Source organism: Musca autumnalis, unplaced genomic scaffold (assembly GCF_047663935.1).
Source record: "Musca autumnalis isolate F117 unplaced genomic scaffold, ASM4766393v1 scaffold_2, whole genome shotgun sequence".
Lineage (NCBI taxonomy): Eukaryota > Metazoa > Arthropoda > Insecta > Diptera > Muscidae > Musca > Musca autumnalis.
In genome coordinates this window covers 30903069-30923689 of record NW_027411755.1, presented here as the reverse complement: position 1 = coordinate 30923689, position 20621 = coordinate 30903069, and the positions used below count along the sequence as shown (strand labels likewise).

Below are 20621 nucleotides of genomic sequence, written 5' to 3'. Positions count from 1 at the left end.
AGATCCCTGAGGTGGGTTTTTTCTATAGAAAAAATTTCCTCAGGTCCCTGAGGTGGGTTTTTTCTATAGAAAAAATTTCCTCAGGTCCCTGAGGATGGTTTTTTCTATAGAAAAAATTTCCTCAGTTCCCTGAGGATGGTTTTTTTATAGAAAAAATTTCCTCAGGTCCCTGAGGATGGTTTTTTCTATAGAAAAAATTTCCTCAGGTCCCGGAGGATGGTTTTTTCTATAGAAAAAATTTCCTCAGGTCCCGGAGGATGGTTTTTTCTATAGAAAAAATTTCCTCATGTCCCTGAGGATGGTTTTTTTCAATAGAAAAAATTTCCTCATGTCCCTGAGCATGGTTTTTTCTATAGAAAAAATTTCCTCAGGTCCCTGAGGATGGTTTTTTCTATAGAAAAAATTACCTCTGGTCCCTCAGGTCCCTGAGGATGGTTTTTTCTATAGAAAAAATTTCCTATGGTCCCTGAGGATGGTTTCTTCTATAAAAAAAATTTCCTCAGGTCCCTGAGGATGGTTTTTTCTATAGAAAAAATTTCCTCAGGTCCCTGAGGATGGTTTTTTCTATAGAAAAAATTTCCTCAGGTCCCTGAGGATGGTTTTTTCTATAGAAAAAATTTCCTCAGGTCCCTGAGGATGGTTTTTTCTATAGAAAAAATTTCCTCAGGTCCCTGAGGATGGTTTTTTCTATAGAAAAAATTTCCTCAGGTCCCTGAGGATGGTTTTTTCTATAGAAAAAATTTCCTCAGGTCCCTGAGGATGGTTTTTTCTATAGAAAAAATTTCCTCAGGTCCCTGAGGATGGTTTTTTCTATAGAAAAAATTTCCTCAGGTCCCTGAGGATGGTTTTTTCTATAGAAAAAATTTCCTCAGGTCCCTGAGGATGGTTTTTTCTATAGAAAAGTCCCTGAGTTTTTTGTATAGAAAACAATTTCCTTAGGTCCCCTCTATTCCACCTAACCTAGCTTATAATAACATACTTGTGTAGGGTATAAAGAATTCACTGTTAACCTCAAATATTCCCCAATCTATAAATCGTTAAAAATATGTATACAAATCAAAATTTTATTTAAACAAATAAAATTTCTTATCATTTGTTGTTCTTCATGTCTTTTCATGTGCGGAGCTTATTGTTGTTCAAAACTAAAGTAAGAGATTTATAAAACTTTCGACAGAAAAAAACAACACGCAAAGACAAACACCAAAAGCAAAAGAGACATGTTCTAAGATAAGGAAGAATGCCGGCAAGTAGACCTTAAAAACCAACAACATCATCATCACACAACAAGTAATAACATTTAAAATAACACAAAAACACTCATAAACAATTAATAATTACGAAATAATAAGTATATCAACAAAATACAACAAAAACATTATTTTTTCGAAAAATAATGCCTACCCGCAACACTACAACGTCCAGCAGTACCATACGAACCGACTACGGCAGCACAACATTTAAAATTTCCATTAGTAATGATTCTGTGAATACCACCACCGACAACGCCACCGCTGGAGAGGATAACGACAGTATTGGAACATCAACAACAACCACTGCAACAGCTGTTGGCTATCAAAGTTTGCCCTTCACGTCATCGACAAATTTATATGCTCGCTCATCGTTAACATCCCGTTTGGGTAAAATGTCCATAGATACAATGCCGAACAGTGAAATGCGTCAAATACACCAACGCATCGATTATTTCCTGAATGTCTTGAATCAGGTGTGCATTGGCTTTGTGACCGTTTGGATGTCATGGATGTGCCTGAGGTCGGGATTGGCGGGAACAGCCCTACATGCATGGCTCGTAACAATTGGGGTAAGTGAAAAAACAACAAAAAAAACAACATTTTTTGTATTTATAGAGCTGATGAAGATAGGTTAGGTCCACGTTTTTAGAGCTGCAGATGGCTTGGGAAATAGTTTTAAGCCTAGTTTTAATAGAGCTGCAGATAGCTTGGATAATAGTTGAAAAATGTCCATATTAAGGAAGCAGTAGATAACTTTGAATATATGTTTATATGTGGCGTATACGTTGTGACGCTAGTCATACGCTCAGAAGTTCCAGTTAAAAGATCAAGCGATCCAATCGCAAAAGTGTTTAATGGACCGATAGTTTTCGTGTCAACCATCGCTATAATCAAAATTACAAGGAGGTCTACGTTCGATGGACATTTCAAAACAATCCTCGAATAGCCTTTAAACTGCGCTTAGCGAACATTTTCAACTTTTGTGAGGGTCCGGTCCCTCCGGTCCGTGCTGAGAAATTCTTTCGATAATAGATAATTTTTTAAAGCTTTCAGACCATTTTGTCAGGTAGTATGAAGTGGCTCACTGACCCGCTGGCGCTGTAATTAAAACCACAAGGCCTACCTTTGGTAAACACTATCCTCAAGCGAAAATTTATACATTTTGTGGGGGATATACTCGAAGTAGTTATCCGATAGAGTCCATATTCGAACTTAATTTAAGGTTAGGTTAGGTAATGTGTAGCCACCTGTGTTGATATTATGTATCAAATGAGGCTTCGGTACGAGAGCATCGCATGCACCCAACAGAAATGATCTGATATCAGGCAGCGCCATAGAATGTTGGATATGTTTGCCCGGGGGAGTTGGTAGAGGCTTTGTCTCGAAATTACCCGATGACGAAGCAGAAACTACACCCAATCTACGTCCACTTGTAGTCGAAGGCACGTTTCACAAGCCCACCCGTCCGACTGTCTCGATTGTCTCTACATCACCTCCTTTTGCTTGTATATAAGACCCCTTTAGCATGCCTTCTTTGTACAGAAGACTTCTTTAGGTTGTCTCCTATGTATTGACATCTACGTATATATCGAAGGTCTTCTATGTATAGAAGACCACCCTTGGAGGTCTTCTAAGTATAGAAGACTCCTTTAGTAGGTTTTTTATGTATAGAAGACCACTTTAGGATGTCTCCTATGTATAGGACCCTTTACGATATTTTCTAGGTATAGAAGACCCCCTTAGGAAGCCTATTATGTATAATAGACCCCGTTTGGTAGGTCTTCCATGTATAGAAGACCACTTTCGGAGGTCTTCTAAGTATAGAAGCCATATTTAAGAAGTCTTCTAAGTATGAAATACCCCTTTAGGAGGTCATCTATATATAGAAAACCATTTAGGAGGTCCTCGATTTACAGAAGACACCTTTAGGAGGTTTTCTTGGTATAGAAAGCCCCTTTAGGAGGTATAGATAATTCCTTTTGGAGGCTTTCTATGTGTAGGAAACCCCTCTCGGAGGTCTTCTAAGTATAGAAGACTCCTTTAGGAGGCCTCCTGTCTATAGAAGACCCCTTTAGGAGGGCTTCTAAGCATAGAAGACCCCATTAGAAGGATTTCTAACCATAGATGCCCCTTTTAGTAGATCTTCTAAGTATAAAATACACCTTTATATAGGCGTACCAGGTATAGAAGACTCCTTTAGAAGACCTTCCATGTGTAGGAAACCCCTTTAAGAGGTCTTCTAAGTATAAAAGAGCCCTTTAAGAGGTCTACGATGTTTATAAGACCAATGTTGGAGGTTCTCGATGTATATAAGGTCCATTCAGAAGGTCTTCGGTGTATAGAAGACCCCTTTAGGAAGTTTTATAGTTATAGAAGACCACTTTAGGGGGTGTGCGATGTATATAGGACCCCTGTAGGAGAAATTTTGTCTATAGAAAAAACCATCCTCAGGGACCTGAGGAAATTTTTTCTATAGAAAAAACCATACTCAGGGACCTGAGGAAATTTTTTCTATAGAAAAAAACCATACTCAGGGACCTGAGGAAATTTTTTTCTATAGAAAAAACCATCCTCTGGGACCTGAGGACATTTTTTCTATAGAAAAAACCATTATCATGGATCTGTAGAAATTATTTCTATAGAAAAAGATCCATCTTTGGGACATAAGGAATTTTTTTCTATAGAAAAAACCATCCATTCTATAGAAAAAACCATCCTCAGGCACCTGAGGACATTTTTTCTATAGAAAAAACCATCCTCAGGGACCTGAGGAAATTTTTTCTATAGACAAAACCCACCTCAGGGACCTGAGGAAATTTTTTCTATAGAAAAAACCATCCTCAGGGACCTGAGGAAATTTTGTTCTTTTGAAAAAACCCACCTCAGGGTCCTGAGGAAATTTTTTTTAGAGAAAACACCATCCTCAGGGACCTGAGGAAATTTTTTCTATAGAAAAAACCATCCTCAGGGACCTGAGGAAATTTTTTCTATAGAAAAAACCATCCTCAGGGACCTGAGGAAATTTTTTCTATAGAAAAAACCATCCTCAGGGACATGAGGAAATTTTTTCTATAGAAAAACCATCCTCAGGGACCTGAGGAAATTTTTTCTATAGAAAAAACCATCCTCAGGGACCTGAGGAAATTTTTTCTATAGAAAAAACCATCCTCATGGACCTGAGGAAATTTTTTCTATAGAAAAAACCATCCTCAGGGACCTGAGGAAATTTTTTCTATAGAAAAAACCATCCTCAGGGACCTGAGGAAATTTTTTCTATAGAAAAAACCCACCTTAGTTAACTGAGGATTTATTTCTAGAGAAAAAACACCTGAGGAAATTTTTTCTATAGAAAAAACCCACCTCAGGGACCTGAGGAAATTTTTTCTATAGAAAAAACCCACCTCAGGGACCTGAGGAAATTTTTTCTGTAGAAACAACCCATCTCAGGGACCTCAGCAAATTTTTTCTATAGAAAAAACCCACCTCAGGGACCTCAGGAAATTTTTTCTATAGAAAAAACCCACCTCAGGGGCATGAGGAAATTTTTTCTATAGAAAAAAACCCACCTCAGGGACATGAGGAAATTTTTCTATAGAAAAATCTCACCTCAGGGACCTGAGGAAATTCTTTCTATAGAAAAAACCCACCTCAGGGACTTGAGGAAATTTTTTCTATAAAATAAATAAATAAATAAATAAATAAATAAATAAATAAATAAATAAATAAATAAATAAATAAATAAATAAATAAATAAATAAATAAATAAATAAATAAATAAATAAATAAATAAATAAATAAATAAATAAATAAATAAATAAATAAATAAATAAATAAATAAATAAATAAATAAATAAATAAATAAATAAATAAATAAATAAATAAATAAATAAATAAATAAATAAATAAATAAATAAATAAATAAATAAATAAATAAATAAATAAATAAATAAATAAATAAATAAATAAATAAATAAATAAATAAATAAATAAATAAATAAATAAATAAATAAATAAATAAATAAATAAATAAATAAATAAATAAATAAATAAATAAATAAATAAATAAATAAATAAATAAATAAATAAATAAATAAATAAATAAATAAATAAATAAATAAATAAATAAATAAATAAATAAATAAATAAATAAATAAATAAATAAATAAATAAATAAATAAATAAATAAATAAATAAATAAATAAATAAATAAATAAATAAATAAATAAATAAATAAATAAATAAATAAATAAATAAATTAGTTAGAGAATCGCACTACCGAGGTCCTAAGGGATCTGAGGAAATTTTTTTCTATAGAAAAAACCCACCTCAGGGACCTGAGGATTTTTTTTCTATAGAAAAAACCCACCTCAGGGACTTGAGGAAATTTTTTCTATAGAAAAAACCCACCTCAGGGACCTGAGGATTTTTTTCTATAGAAAAAACCCCTTTGGTAGGTCTTCTAAGTATAAAGGACTCCTTTAAGAGGTATACGATGTTTATTAGCCCCTGGTTGGAGGTTTTCTATCTATATAAGGTCCATTTAGAAGGTCTTCTACGTATAGCAAACCCCATTAGGAGGTCTTCTAACTATAGAAGACACATGTAGGATGTCTTCTAAGTATAGAAGACCCCTTTAGGAGACCTTCTAAAGATTACTTCTATTTATAGAAACCCCTCTGACAAGTTCAGCTATTGATAGATACAGGATAAAAGATCTTCTTACAAGGTCTTATCTTCTGACTGAGAAGAACACCATAGAACACGTTCTCACGAGCTCTTCTATAATTAGAAACCCTTCATAGTAGGTTTTCAATAAATGGTAGACTTCCTTACAAAGTCTTCTATAGATAAAAAAAACTTCCGACTAAGCTTTTTTATATAGAAGACCTTCATGCGATGATTTCCGACGAAGTCTTCTATAGAAAAAATACATTCTGATGAGTTGTTCTGTAGAACGGAGGCCTTCCGACGAGGTCTTCTAAGGACGCAAGACGCTCTTCTGAGGCATTCTATAGATGGAAGACCTTCTGACGATATCTTCTATAGATGGAAGACTTTCTGATGAAGTTTTATTTAGGCAGAAAATCATCTGACGAGGTATTCTATTAAAAGAAAAGCTAGGTCTTATACGGACAGAACACCTTCTGGATAGGTCAAAAGGCCTTCTGACAATAGAAGACCTTCTAGCTATGCCTTATTTATAATGTGGGTCTTCGGAAGAATATATGCCTTCTGACGAAGTCTTCTATATATATATAAACCTTCGGACGAAGTTTTCTATCGATAAAATATCCCCTGTCGTTACTTTCTGAAGAGGCCTTCTTTAGTTAGAAGACTTTCCGACGAGGTCTTCATTAAATAGAAGACCTTTTGATAAGGTCTTCGAAAAAATCGAAAATCTTCAGATGAAGTAAACGAAAGTCTTCTGACGTGATACTATCAATAGAAGGCTTTCTATAGACAGGAGAGTAAAAAACTTCTGGTGAGGTCTTTTGTTGATATAAGGTCTTCCCCAGAGCTATTTTCAAGCCTTATATTTCATTAAAGACTTCCTTCAGCTCGTCAACAACGACTCCCTTCAGGTCGACTAAAAACACTTCCATCACCTCGTCTATTAAGACTCCTTTCAGTTCGTCTATTAAGACTTACCTCAGTTCGTCTATAAAGACTCGGTTCAGCCCTAAGACTTCTTCCATCTTGGAGCTGTCTATATTGAAGGCCAGACAGTTCAGAAGAGGTTTAATCCGTCATCCAGTCATCTCTACGTGGGGATAATGACCTCAACATCTTCAAATCTCAAGACTATAATCCCGTCGAGGGTCCACATTACAGTTAGCTTCTAATTCCCTTAAAAATATGTTTATTTAATGTTGAGTCACACAGGCCGGAAATTTAGCACCGCTTTCTGTATCGCTACCTGGGGATAACAACCTCAACATCTTCAAGTGTTCCCCCAAGTTACTCTTATCTTCCATAGTAGATTTGGATGGAATCACCATGGTGGCCAAGCTTATCGTCAGTCAAGATTAGATTGAGTGATCTATTCTCCGAAGGTATGTCCTGGTTCTGGTCTTCTGTAACATGTCTTTAGAGTTAGTCGAGGAGTTCTCTACTTTGTTGGTCTAAGCTATCTTCTACAGTTTTAAGAGTCCCGTGTATAACTTTAATCCCGGCCTATAACTTTGATTCTGGCTGTCAGTCGTTGTCCTAAGAGAACGCCGGGTCGTCATCTTATCTATCAACAATATTTAATGCACATATAGCACGTACAGCTGCAGGTACCAAGGCATCCAAAAATATGTATACATATTACCATAAAGATCTGCATTTTTACTCCCATAATTTTCTCCTCTCTTTTCAGTTCTCATTTCTTATGGCTGAGGGCGTGATGTGCCTCTACAATCACAATGTCCTGACATATAATTATCGTCGCACCACTAAAACCACCATACATTGGGTACTGCAGGCTTTGGGTGGATCGTTGGGTATAGCCGGTGCCCTTATCAAGTGTATACAAAAGGGCTTCTCCTTACACTCGACACATGGTAAATTGGGTAAGGCACAAAATGAAATCTAGAACCTACAACAGAACTTCTACAAAATCTATTCTTTCAACTTCCAGGTTTTGCTGCCTTAATCCTCTGCTGCATCAGTTTACTTTCCGGTCTAACGGCTCTCTATGCAATGCGTTTGAAACAATGCCTTAGCCCGCTGTTGAATAAAAGTTTCCACAATTTCTTGGGTCTTGTAACTTTTGCCGTTGCCTTGGCGGCACAATATTATGGCTATACGACGGGATTCTTTTCACGCAAAACACCATCAAATGATTTCACCATTCTAATGAAAATTTTCACCTTACTCACGTTGTTTCTTTCGTCATGGGGCCCATTGAAATCGTTAATGCATAAAATGCGCAGCATTTATAAACATTATAGATAAATTAATTTATAATTTTGTTATTATATTATTAAAATAGAATATTGAAGCTATATATGAGAAAATATTATTAATAAAGTCTGATTTTTCCAATTTTAATTTCCATTTTTAAAAATCGAGGGTAGATGAAGAGGCTATTGTGCGTATAAGTATTGTTACAATGTATACGCCCATTGAGGCATATTTCAATTTCTATAAATTAGAATTTTTAAATAAGGGTCTACTATAAATTGAAGTGCTCGATAAGGCCTCTTCCATACATAGACATCCTTGCAAAGTTGTCTTCGAAAAAAGAAGAGGTCGAAAAGGAGTTTTCTATACATTGCAGAACTGTACTCTATACATACAAATCCACCAAAAGGAGTCTTATATACCTATCAATGCAAAGTATTCCTCTTGACGGGGTCTTCTATACATTAAAGACATCCCAAAGGGGTCTCCTGTTAATATAAGACTTCCTAAAGGGGTCTTCTATACATCGATTACCTCCTAAGGGGATCTTATATACATCGAAGGTCTCCTAAAGGGGACTTATATACATAGAAGACTTCCTGAATGGGTCTTCTATACGTAGAATTTCTCCTGAAAAGGGTCTTCTATAAATATAAGAACTCCTAAGGGAGTCTTCAATACTTAGAGGTCCTCTTAAAGGGGTCTTCTATACATAGAAGACCTCCTAAAGGCATCCTCAATACATCGAAGACCTCCTAAAAGATCTCATAAAGAAGAGATCCTCCAGAAGGGGTCTTCCATGCATAGAAGGCTTCCTAAAGTGGTCTTCTACACATGGCAGGCCTTCTTAAAGGGTCTTCTATACACAGGAAACCTCCTAAAGGGGTCTTCCATACATAGAAAACCTCCCAAGGGCTTCTTCTATACTTCGAAGAGCTCCTAAAGCGCTTGAGTATGCTTAGAAGATCTCCTAAAGCAGTCTTCTATACTACAAAGGCATCCTAAAGAGATCTTCTATACTTAGAAGTTCTACCAAAGGGGTCTTCTGTACTTAGAAGACCTCCTAAAGCGGTCTTCTATATGTAGAATACTTCTTATAGGGGCCTTATATACTCAGAAGATCACCCAAAAATGTCTTGTATAAGACCTCTTAAATGGGTCTTCTAAACATAGAAGACCTCCCAAAGGGGTCTTCTATACATAGAAGACCTCCCAAAGGGGTCTTCTATACAAACTTAGAGGATCTCCTAAAGGGGTCTTCTATACTTAGAAGACCTCTTAAATGGGATTTCTTAAAAAAATATTTTTTCAATAATCTATAATAGTGGATTTAAAAAAAAAAATATTTTATAAATAATCATGGACTTTTTAAAAAAGTCAATAATCGTGGATTTTTTAAAAAAATATTTTTTCAATCATATTTTTAAAAAAAAAAAAAATATTTTTTTTCAATCATATTTTTACAAAAAAATATTTTTTCAGTAGTCATGGATTTATAAAAGAATCAATAATTTTTTTTTTTTTAAAATAATAATCGTGAATTTAAAAAAAAATTAATAATCGCGGATTTGTTAAAAAAAAAATGCAATAATTTTGGATTTAAAAAAATATATATTGTCAATATTCTTGGATTTTTTAAAAAATATTCTTTCAGTAATCGAGGATTTTTTAAAAAATTTTTTATCAATAATCGTAGATTTTTTAAAAAAAATCAATAATCGTGGATTTTTTATAAAAATTCAATAGTCGTGGATTTTTCAAAAAAATATTTTTTCAATAATAATTTTTTTTAAAAAAATATTTTGTTAAAAATCTTGGATTTTTTAAAAAATATTTTTTTTCAATAATCGTGGATTTTTTTGAAATTGTTTTTTTATTAATCGTGTATTTCTAAAAAAGAAATACTTTTTCAATAATCGTGGATTTTTATACCCTATACCACAATGTGGAAAAGGGTATAATAAGTTTGTTTTCCCAAAAATTCATGTAACGCCGCGAAATATTCGTCGTAGACCCCTCATGTGGTATACCAAACTTCATATCTCGACGAGATAAAGCGATTTAGCGATGTGTGTCCGTCCGTCCGTCCGTCCGTTTGTCCGTCCATTAAAAATTGTAATCAAGCTAGAGGCCGCAATTATGGACCGATTGTCACGAAATTTAGTATGGAGGTCGGGTTTGGACCAGAATAGAACTGATTAGTTTTTGGCGATGATCGTGAAATGTTAAAGGGATGAAATGGACCAAAAACAAAATTTTTGCTCGATTTTGTAGCCGCTCTGTAGGTCGCAATAATAGTCCGATCGGCGCGAAATTTTAAACGTAGTTTTGGTTTGAGATGAAGAAGTAGCGTGCAAGTCAACGGTATGATCGGATAATATTTAGCGGGTTAAATTGATCAAAACTTTTGTGTGAAAATTGGTAAAATTTCTAATGCACATCTTATAACAGCCAGCCCGGAAAGCTAGTGCACAGGGATAGTGGTATAGGGTATCACATGGTCGGCCCCGTCCGACTATAGTCTGTTCTTACTTGTTTAAATAATATTTTTTAATAATCGTGTATTTTTTAAACAATATTTTTTTAATAATCATGATTTAAAAAAAACAGCAATAATAGTGGATTTAAAAATAATTCAATAGTCGTGGATTTGTTAAAAAATTCAGTAATCTTGGATTAAAAAAAATATTTTATTATGTTGGATTTTTATACCCAACACCACTATGTGGTAAGGGGTATTATGTCTTTGTGCATTTGTATGTAACATACAAAAGGAAACGAAATAGACCCATAGTTCCTTTTGGGGATATACATATAATCACTTTCTGAGTCGATTTATGCATGTCCGTCCGTCTGTCCATGTATTTTTGTTCGCAACGTACAGGTCGCATTTTTTGTCCGATTCAGCTGAAAATTGGGGACTACAACTTTTTTAGCCATAGGAAGAACGCTATTGCTTTTGGTGAAAATCGGTTCAGATTTGGATATAGCTCCCATATATATTTTCGCCCGATTTCACGTATTTGCTGCACCAAACACGCTATATACGTCCAATTTTGATGAAATTTTGAATGTATGACTGAATTCCGTCTAGAAATAAGTGTGCCAAATTATATAGAAATCGGTTCAGATTTGGATATAGCTCCCATATATATTTTCGGCCGATTTCACGTATTTTCTGTACCAAACACGCTATATATTTGCGATTTCAATGAAATTTGGAATGTGTGACTGAATTCCGTCTAGAAATAAGTGTGCCAAATTATATAGAAATCGGTTCAGATTTGCATATAGCTCCCATATACATTTTCGGCCGATTTCACCTATTTTCTGTACCAAACACGCTATATATTTCCGATTTCGATAAAATTTGGAATGTGTGACTGAATTCAGTCTAGAAATAAATGTGCCAAATTATATCGAAATCGGTTCAGATTTGGATATAGCACCCATATATATTTACGGCCGATTTCGCGTATTTGCTGCTCCAAACAAGCTATATAAGTCCGATTTCAATGATATTTGGAATGTGTGACTGAATTCCGTCTAGAAATAAGTGTGCCAATTTATATAGAAATCGGTTCAGATTTGCATATAGCTCCCATATATATTTTCGGCCGATTTCACCTATTTTCTGTACCAAACACGCTATATATTTCCGATTTCGATAAAATTTGGAATGTGTGACTGAATTCAGTCTAGAAATAAATGTGCCAAATTATATCGAAATCGGTTCAGATTTGGATATAGCTCCCATATATATGTTCGCCCGATTTCACGAATTTGCTGCACCAAACACGCTATATACGTCCGATTTCGATGAAATTTGGAATGTGTGACTGAATTCCGTCTAGAAATAAGTGTGCCAATTTATATAGAAATCGGTTCAGATTTGCATATAGCTCCCATATATATTTTCGGCCGATTTCACCTATTTTCTGTACCAAACACGCTATATATTTCCGATTTCGATGAAATTTGGAATGTGTGACTGAATTCAGTCTAGAAATAAATGTGCCAAATTATATCGAAATCGGTTCAGATTTGGATATAGCACCCATATATATTTACGGCCGATTTCACGAATTTGCTGCTCCAAACAAGCTATATAAGTCCGATTTCAATGATATTTGGAATGTGTGACTGAATTCGGTCTGGAAATAAATGTGCCAAATTATATCAAAATCGGTTAAGATCTGGATATAGCTCCGATTTATATTTTACATATTCACAGTGGTGTAGGGTATCATATAGTCGGCCCCGCCCGACCTTGATCCTTTCCTTACTGGTTTAAAAAATATTTGTTCAATAATCGTGGATTTTTTAAAAAATATTTTTTGAAATAATCGTGGATTTCTAACAAAAATATTTTTCAATAATGGTGGATTTCTAAAAAAGAAATACTTTTTCAATAATCGTGGATGTCTAAAAAAATCACCGACTTCTGCCAACATTGATGCAATTTATAATTATACCCTCAGCCTTTAGGCTAAGGAGGGTATATACACTTTGATACGACGAAAATGCGCCTCATCGAAATAATGGTTTTAGACCCCAAGTATGTTTGGACGAAATGTGTTTCAGACAATTTGGAGTCGATCTAGCCATGTCCGTCCGTCTGTCTGTCCTGCTGGCTGGAGCGCACGATAACTCTCGAACGGATGAACCGATTCGGTTCAAATTTTGGCTTTCGTGATATTTTGCCCAAACTTAGTTTAAGTTCGAAGATGAGCTACATCGGTCCACTCCTTCCGGTACCTCCCCCACAAAAGTTCGAAAATGTTTGGAAAGTTTGTGCGCACGATTACTCTTGAAGGAAGTGACCGATTTGGTCCGTACTTTGTATAGCGTAAACGTTCTACCAGAGTAATATGAGGATCCAATATGGTCTCAATAGGTCCACTCCGTCGGGTACCTGCCACACAAAATTTCGGAGAAGTTCAGTTTAGGGGAATCTCTCGAATCGCTTTGATTTTTGTTTTAACAACTTGTATTCACTGCCCTCTATACGACGGTACAAGTTTCATCAAGGGCAAGTCCGTACTTCCTGAGAAAATAGCACGAATGTTGCAAAAAACCCCTATGACACCGTGTGAGGTGGTTGGAGCGCAAGATAACTCTTGAACGGATCTGCCGATTCGGTCCAAAATATGGCCTTAGTAATATTTTGTCCAAACATAGTTTAAGTTTTAAGATAAGCCATATCGGTCCACTCCTTCAGATACCTCCCCCACAATAGTTCAAAAATGTTCGGAAAAATTGTTCGTACGGTAACTCTTGAAGGGAGTGGCCGAATTGGTCTACACTTTACACATCCTAATATATCTACCACATATAGATCAGGTTCAAATATGGACTATATTTGTCAACTCCATTCGGTACCTCCCACACAAAATTTCGGATAAGTTCACTTTAAGACCTGCTCTCGAATCACTTTGATTTTTGTTGAAGTAACTTGCATTCGCTGCCTCAATTACGATGGTATAAGTTTTTTAGGGGCAAGTCCATACTTCTTGAGCAAACAGCCCGAATAGTGTAAAAACCCCCTGTGGCACCATATGTTGTGGCTGGAGATCCACTTCCATAACGGTCAATGTCGATCCATTCCTTTTAGTATATCCTCCGCAAAACTTTTGATCTTTAATCCTAATCAACATTTTTGTCGGTTCAAACGCCCAAAAGTTTTAAAACCACCAAAATACATACGTATTTTGGGGAAAAAATTGTTTCAATATACACAGGCTGAGGGTATATCTCTGTCGGCAAAGCTAAACTAAATATATTGTAACTTCCAAATAAATAAATAAATAAATATATATCTATATATATATATATAAATATATAAATAAATAAATAAATATATTAATAAATAAATAAATAAATATATAAATAAATAAATAAATAAATAAATAAATAAATAAATAAATAAATAAATAAATAAATAAATAAATAAATAAATAAATAAATAAATAAATACATGAATAAATTAATTAATACATAAATAAATAAAATATTTTATCAATAATGCTTTTTTAATAATGGTGGATTTTTGTAAAAATATTTTTTAATAAATCTGGATTTCTAAAAAAAATATTGTTTAATAATCGTGGATTTTTTAAAAAATATTTTTCAGAGCAATGGTGTTATTTTAGCGTGTTAAAGTCTCGCACATCTGGTGAAACCAGGTAGCCAGAGTCTTTCGATGATTTTTCCCCGTCCAAAAATGGGGTCTTCTACGTTTAGAAGGGGTCTTCTGTACCTAGACGACCTCCTAAATGGATCTTCTATACTTAGAAGATCTCCCGTCTGTATTTAGAAAACATCCTACAGGGGCCTTCTATAATTAGAATATATCCTAAAGGGGTCTTCTATACTTAGAAGACCTCCTAAAGGGGTCTTCTATCCTTAGAAGACCTCCTAAAGGGGTCTTCTATTCTTAGAAGACCTCCTAAAGGGGTCTTCTATACTTAGAAGACCTCCTAAAAAAACTTCCTAAAGTCTTCTATTCTAAAGGGCTCTTCTATACATAAAAGACCTCATAAAGGAATCTTCTAAAAATGTATTTTTTTACCTCCTAAAGGTTATATAAAGTTCTCCAATTCTTTTCAGAACAACCTATTATTCCATTAAAAAAAGTGATTTGAGCCTATGATTCAAACTATTTACCTATTTACCACTTAACAATCTTGCAGGTAAAAGTCAAAACTATGCAATTAATCAGTCGAAAGATAACACGAGATGAGTAACTTCCCCTCCCCAATTTTAATATCGGTATGTAAAGTTGATACTCCGCGCTACTCACCAAGTCTCCACAAGATATGATATGCATATCAAATAGATTGCACAATTCTCTAGTTCACCTCCTACTCCTCGCCAGCTCTGCTGATATTCATTCTCATCAAAGAATTGGTGATCGATAAGAAGTTTTGAGAAGACGAAACTTCCAATCAGTAGCAGAGTAGCTGAATGGGTATCGTGTTATTAACAAATGATTAGTTACAAAAGAATTCTGAAACATTTATGAACACAATTTTCAAACGAATCCATAGCTTCTTCTGGCAAATGTAAAGAAGAAGAAGAATGCGTCAAACGGGTAAAATTGTAATTAATCGAGTGGAGAAGGTGAAACCGCCAGCCCGACCAGGTCAAGTGATTATAACAAAATGTCAAGTTTTTGAATTTCTACTGGTCTCTGTTAATCGTTTACTAATTGGCTTTGTTAGCCTCTATATGTGTTGGATGTGCCTGCGTGTACCACTTGAGGAAATACCATTTCATGCGGTCTTCTGTACCATTGGGGTAAGTGGGAGAAGGGTTCCATGAAGATTTATGTTGTTAAATGCATTTTCCCCGTGTTCATTCTAGTTTGTCTGTCTAATGTCTGAAGGTCTTATGGCATATTATCGTGCCAACGCCCGCACAAAATTTTGTGATCGTTCTCAAAAAAGCAAAACCCATTGGATATTGCAGTTAGGTGGCTCTGTGTTGGGTTTGATAGGTGTTGCCGTTAAAATTTGCATAGAGGAGGTTCATTTTCACACCATACATGGAATTGTGGGTAAGTACGGGGATGTGCACTGTGTTTTAATACAGGATTAACAATAAGAATCCGTTAAAAACACATACACTCAGAATAACCCCCAATATTTCTAATACAACATTTCATCTTTTCAGGTCTCATAACATCCGTCCTTCTACTGTTTACCCTATTGAGTGGTCTAAGTGCTTTATATGCCCATGAAATGAAAAGTATACAACCAATGTTGAATAAGACCCTACACACTATATGGGGTCTGCTAACCTATACGCTGGTGATGTTAAGCATGTATACAGCTTATGATACGAACATTTTTGTGGAATATTCGCTGGACGCAGCCACCTATGAAGATTTTAAATGGTTAATACAAATAAGTATAGCCAGTATATGGTTACTGACGATCTATGGACCAATATGGTGTTTGGTGTATACAAAATTATGGAAACAAAATTGTTGTTAGAAAATTAAGAAGAACAAGAATATTATTTAAGGCATGATTTGGAGGGAAGGTGTAATGAAAGGAGCCGAATTTGCACATCATTATATGAGTCGTTCAGTGCCACTTTTTGAAAAATCTTAAATTTAAGTGTCAAAGCCCTTGATATAGTCATAACTTTTTATATTAAAAATAACATTCCCTAATAATAAAGATTAGGACCTTTAAATTACAAATAAACAATGCAAATATACAGATATACATAAATTTCATCCTCGATTCTCTAAACTTTTTATTTTATGGAGTTAATCGATGTGTGCACTGGGCGGCTCATATTATAGTATAGAAAAGTTGCACTTCTTCAGTATGCATCCCTTACTTCACTTCTTCACTAAAAGTCCTTATTATTCCTCCCCCAGTGATAACCATATGAAGCTTTCCAAACTTAAAAAAATCAGTAATGACATTGGGGTAAAAAAATGTACACAGCTCCATCTTTGTAAAAGTTCCAGTACTCCATTTCTTCAAGGGACCAGTGGTGGAATTCTGTGACTCTTTTCTTGATTACTGTCAGCAATCGTTGACATTAAAACGAATAGGAAGCTTAAGGGGTTATAGCCTCTTATTAAGCACCAAAAAGCAATTTTTTCATTAATTTTTTATAAGAAATCTACAAAGTTTTTTTAGATTCCTACTTCCGGATTTTCTTTATTTTTTTGAATATTCAGGCATGTCACAGAAACGAATTCCGATCGAAAGTGGAATTAATTCCGTATTTAGCTTCTTCAGAAAACGAAAAACGATGAATTTTTCGGAATGAAACCACTTTTGATTCTGCAAACGGAATTGTATTTTGACTGGCAAAATTGTATTTTAATTTTTTTTTAAATTTGCCACTTTAAAACACTCTAAAAACACTTAGAAATAATGAAAATGTTGTTTTATTAACAATTTTACATTTAATTTCATATTTAAACTAAATAATGAAGTTTTCCGATTTCACAAAATCGATCGGAATCTGAAGACGCTAAAACAAAAACGATCGAAATGAAATTACGGAATTGAAACCATTCCGATCAGAATCTGTAACATGCCTGATTGTTTTCTAACAAATGCGGTGCCCACAGTGGCTTGAAAACGAATGAACCGATCAGCATATTTTTTTGTGGGATCATTAAGAACCTAATAATCTTGTCCTTAAGCGAAAAGAAAAAATCAATTTTTGAAAAAAATTGTGAGCTGTCAAAGTAAAAATTACGATTTTAACAAAAAAATTGATAGAAATTTCGACACAAATCCATGAATAAAAATTAAAAGTCTCTCCTTGAGAACAAACTTTTTATGTGTATAATAATCCAAAAAAAAAAAAAAAACAAACAAGTAAGAAAAACGTTAAGTTCGGCCGGGCCGAACTTTTTATACCCTCCACCACGAACTGTATTGAAGTGAATTCCAAAAATTGCGAAAATTGGGAGATATCGTCCTATGGGGGCTATATGAGGGCGTTGACCTATACCGACAAATTTCAGGTGGAAAATTGTATACCCTTAACGAAGACTAACTACCAAATTTCAATCATTTCGGTGGGATATTGAGGTCACAACCTTCAAAATACCGAAAATCCGGAGGTACCGTTCTGTGGGGGCTATATGAGGGCGTGGATCTATACCTACAAATTTCTGGAGGAAAGTTTTGTACCCCTAACGAAGACTAAATATCAAATTTTAGCCATTTCGGTGTGATAATGAGGCTAAAACCTTAAAAATACCGAAAATCGGGAGGTATCGTCCTATAGGGACTATATCAAAACGTGGACCTATGTAAACATTTTATGGTAGAAATGTTTCTTAGCCTCTGGAAACAAAAAAAAAGTTACAACCGTTTCCGTGGTCAAATGGGACTAATACATTCAAAATATCGTAAAGTAACTCGTACTTTATACTGGGTGTTATATGGGGGCTATACCAAAACGTGGACCTATATAAACAAACTTTGGTAGAAATGTTTTTTAGCATCTGCAGACACATCTGGTAAAATGGGACAAATATATTAAAAATTCCTTAAAACGACGACGCTTCACGCGTCACTTTGTATGGGGGCTATACGAAAGCGTAGACCTACATAGCCCGCTTTCAATACCAAAAGTCCTACGTACATATAATAGATTTTACCAAAATTTCATCCACCTACTTCAATCCGTTCGGACGCTAGAGTGATTTCCACAGACGGACATGGCTATAGAATGGCGATGTAGAATTGCACGCTGATCAAGAATATATATAGTTTGTGGGGTCTACAATGATTATTTCGAGTAGTTACAAACGGAATGACAAATTTAATATTCCCCCCATCCTATCGTGGAGGGTATAAAAAACATATGAAGATCGGATCATCCGCATTCGAGCTATAGTGGGCACCGTTTTCAAAAATGTATTTTTTAAATAATATTTTTTTATGGACCTGGATCTTTTAAAGATTTTTTTTTCATGGATTTTTTATAGAACGAAATGCACTTTAAAGAATATTTTTCCATGGACCTAGATTTTTTTTTATTTTTTTATGGACGTGGATTTTTTTAAAGAATTTTTTTCCTGGATTTTTTAAAGAATATTTTTGCATGGATGAGGATTTTTTTAAAAATTTTTTTTTCATGGATGTGGATTTTTTAAAAGGAATTTTTTCATGTACTTGGATTATTTAGGGGTCGATTATGGATAGCAACTCAACTGTAGTTGCGTTGCCAGAAGAGAAAATCATAACAATAATATAATATAAATAAAATCATTCAATATCAGTGTTTTAAACCTTTAGCTATTATTTCAATGCGAAAATGGAAATTTCTGTTATTAAATTATCTATCCATAATCTACCCCTTAAAGACCCCTTTTTTCACGAACGTGAATTTTTTAAATAATTTTTTCATGGATGTTTATTTTTTTTAAGGAATATTTTTTATAGAATGTTTTTTCATGGGCCTGGATTTTTTTAAAGAATATTTTTTCTTGGATGAGGAATTTAAAAAAAAAATGTATTCATGGACCTGGATTTTTTAAGAACATTTTTTTCATGGATTTGGATTATTTTAAAGAATTTTTTTATGGACGTAGATTTTTTAAGGAATGTTTTTTCATGGACCTGGATTGTTAAAAAAACAGCTTAGACGTGGATTTTTATAAAGAACTTTTTTCATGGGCTTGGATTTTTTTAAGATTTTTTTTCATTCATGTGGATTTTTTAAAGAATATTTTTTCATAGACGTCGATTTTTTAAAGAATTTTTTTTCATGGATGTGGACTTTTTAAAGATTTTTTTTAATGGATGTGGATTTTTTAAGAACATTTTTTCATGGATTTGACTTATTTTAATAGATGTGGATTTTTTAAAGATTTTTTTCATAGATGTGGATTTTTTAAAGAATATTTTCTATAGAATATCTTTTAAACAATGTTTCTATATGGGCCTGGATTTTTAAAGAATATTTTTTCACAGACGTCGATTTTTTAAAGAATATTTTTTCACGAACCTGGATTTTTTTAAAGATTTTTTTTCATGGATGTGGATTTTTTAAAGAATATTTTTCTATAGCATATCTTTTAAACAATGTTTTTTTATGGGCCTGGATTTTTAAAAAATATTTTTTGTTTGGATTTGGAATATTTTCATGGACGTAGATTTTTTAAAGAATTTTCGATTTGAGTGGAGTATTCCCCCAGAATATATTTTAATGGACTTGGATTGTTTAAAAAAAATTTCATTCATGTGGATTTTTTAAATATTTTTTTATAGACGTGGATTTTTTAAAGCCTATTTTTTCATCGGCCTGGATTTTTTAAAGAATATTTGTTTATAGAGGTGGTTTTTTTAAAGAATATTTTTTTATGGACTTGGACGTCGTGTACGTCGATTTTTGTTAAAAAATATTTTTTATGGGCGTGGATTTTTAAAGAATATTTTTTATGTACGTGGATTTTTTAAAGAATTTTTTTTTTGTGGACCTGGATTTTTTAAAGAATTTTTTCATCGCGACTTTGACCTTTAATATGAGATTTGATGAATTTTACGTGTTCAAAAAATGTTGTTTGTTAAGACTAGAGCGGTTTAGAAACTTTGAGCCTGAGCCCATTCTGGTCCATAGAGACCAAATCTTTCAAAATTCATGGATTTTGGACTTAAAGAATCATTTCTAGAATGCTCATATGTTCTAGAGAGTTGTTTATTGAAATCTTAAATACATAATTGCCGTTGACTGCATCCATGAATTTTGAAAGGTTTGGTATCTATGGACCAGAATCGGAGAAGAAAGTATAAAAATCAAATACTGTATAAGGTTTCTGTTTTTTTCACCTTTAATAACAGTTCACAGACATTTCGTATATTCTAGAAAGTTTTTTTATTGAGATCTAAGGAAAATTTTTGTTGTTGGCCGTTTCAATGAATTTGGATCTGTTTGAATCTATTAACTGAGGAAAAATTATTCAAGAAATTTGACCATCGACCTTAAATGACATTT

The 20621-nt window shown here is 33.9% G+C and overlaps 2 protein-coding genes across 25 annotated transcripts in view; both read left to right on the top strand.

Moving 5' to 3' along the window:
* The window catches only part of LOC141393858 (uncharacterized), a 48186-nt gene extending 39901 nt beyond the window's left edge, over nt 1-8285 (top strand). For 4 of the 24 annotated variants that reach the window (XM_073967424.1, XM_073967421.1, XM_073967423.1 and 1 more), the window contains 3 exons: nt 1126-1819; nt 7612-7804; nt 7873-8285. In XM_073967424.1, coding sequence (XP_073823525.1) covers nt 1394-1819; nt 7612-7804; nt 7873-8189 — 936 coding nt within the window. In that variant the 5' untranslated portion in view covers nt 1126-1393 and the 3' untranslated portion in view covers nt 8190-8285. The remainder of the gene's footprint in view (nt 1-1125; nt 1820-7611; nt 7805-7872) is intronic. The other 20 variants (XM_073967434.1, XM_073967441.1, XM_073967438.1 and 17 more) reach the window with 13 other exon arrangements.
* Nucleotides 8286-14830: 6545 nt separating this feature from the next.
* On the top strand, nt 14831-17508 carry LOC141393857 (uncharacterized). The gene is made up of 3 exons (XM_073967418.1): nt 14831-15437; nt 15504-15696; nt 15813-17508. Exons 1-3 carry the CDS (start codon nt 15219-15221, stop codon nt 16133-16135), a joined length of 735 nt encoding a protein of 244 aa, XP_073823519.1. The 5' UTR covers nt 14831-15218; the 3' UTR covers nt 16136-17508.
* The last annotated feature ends 3113 nt before the right edge of the window (nt 17509-20621 follow it).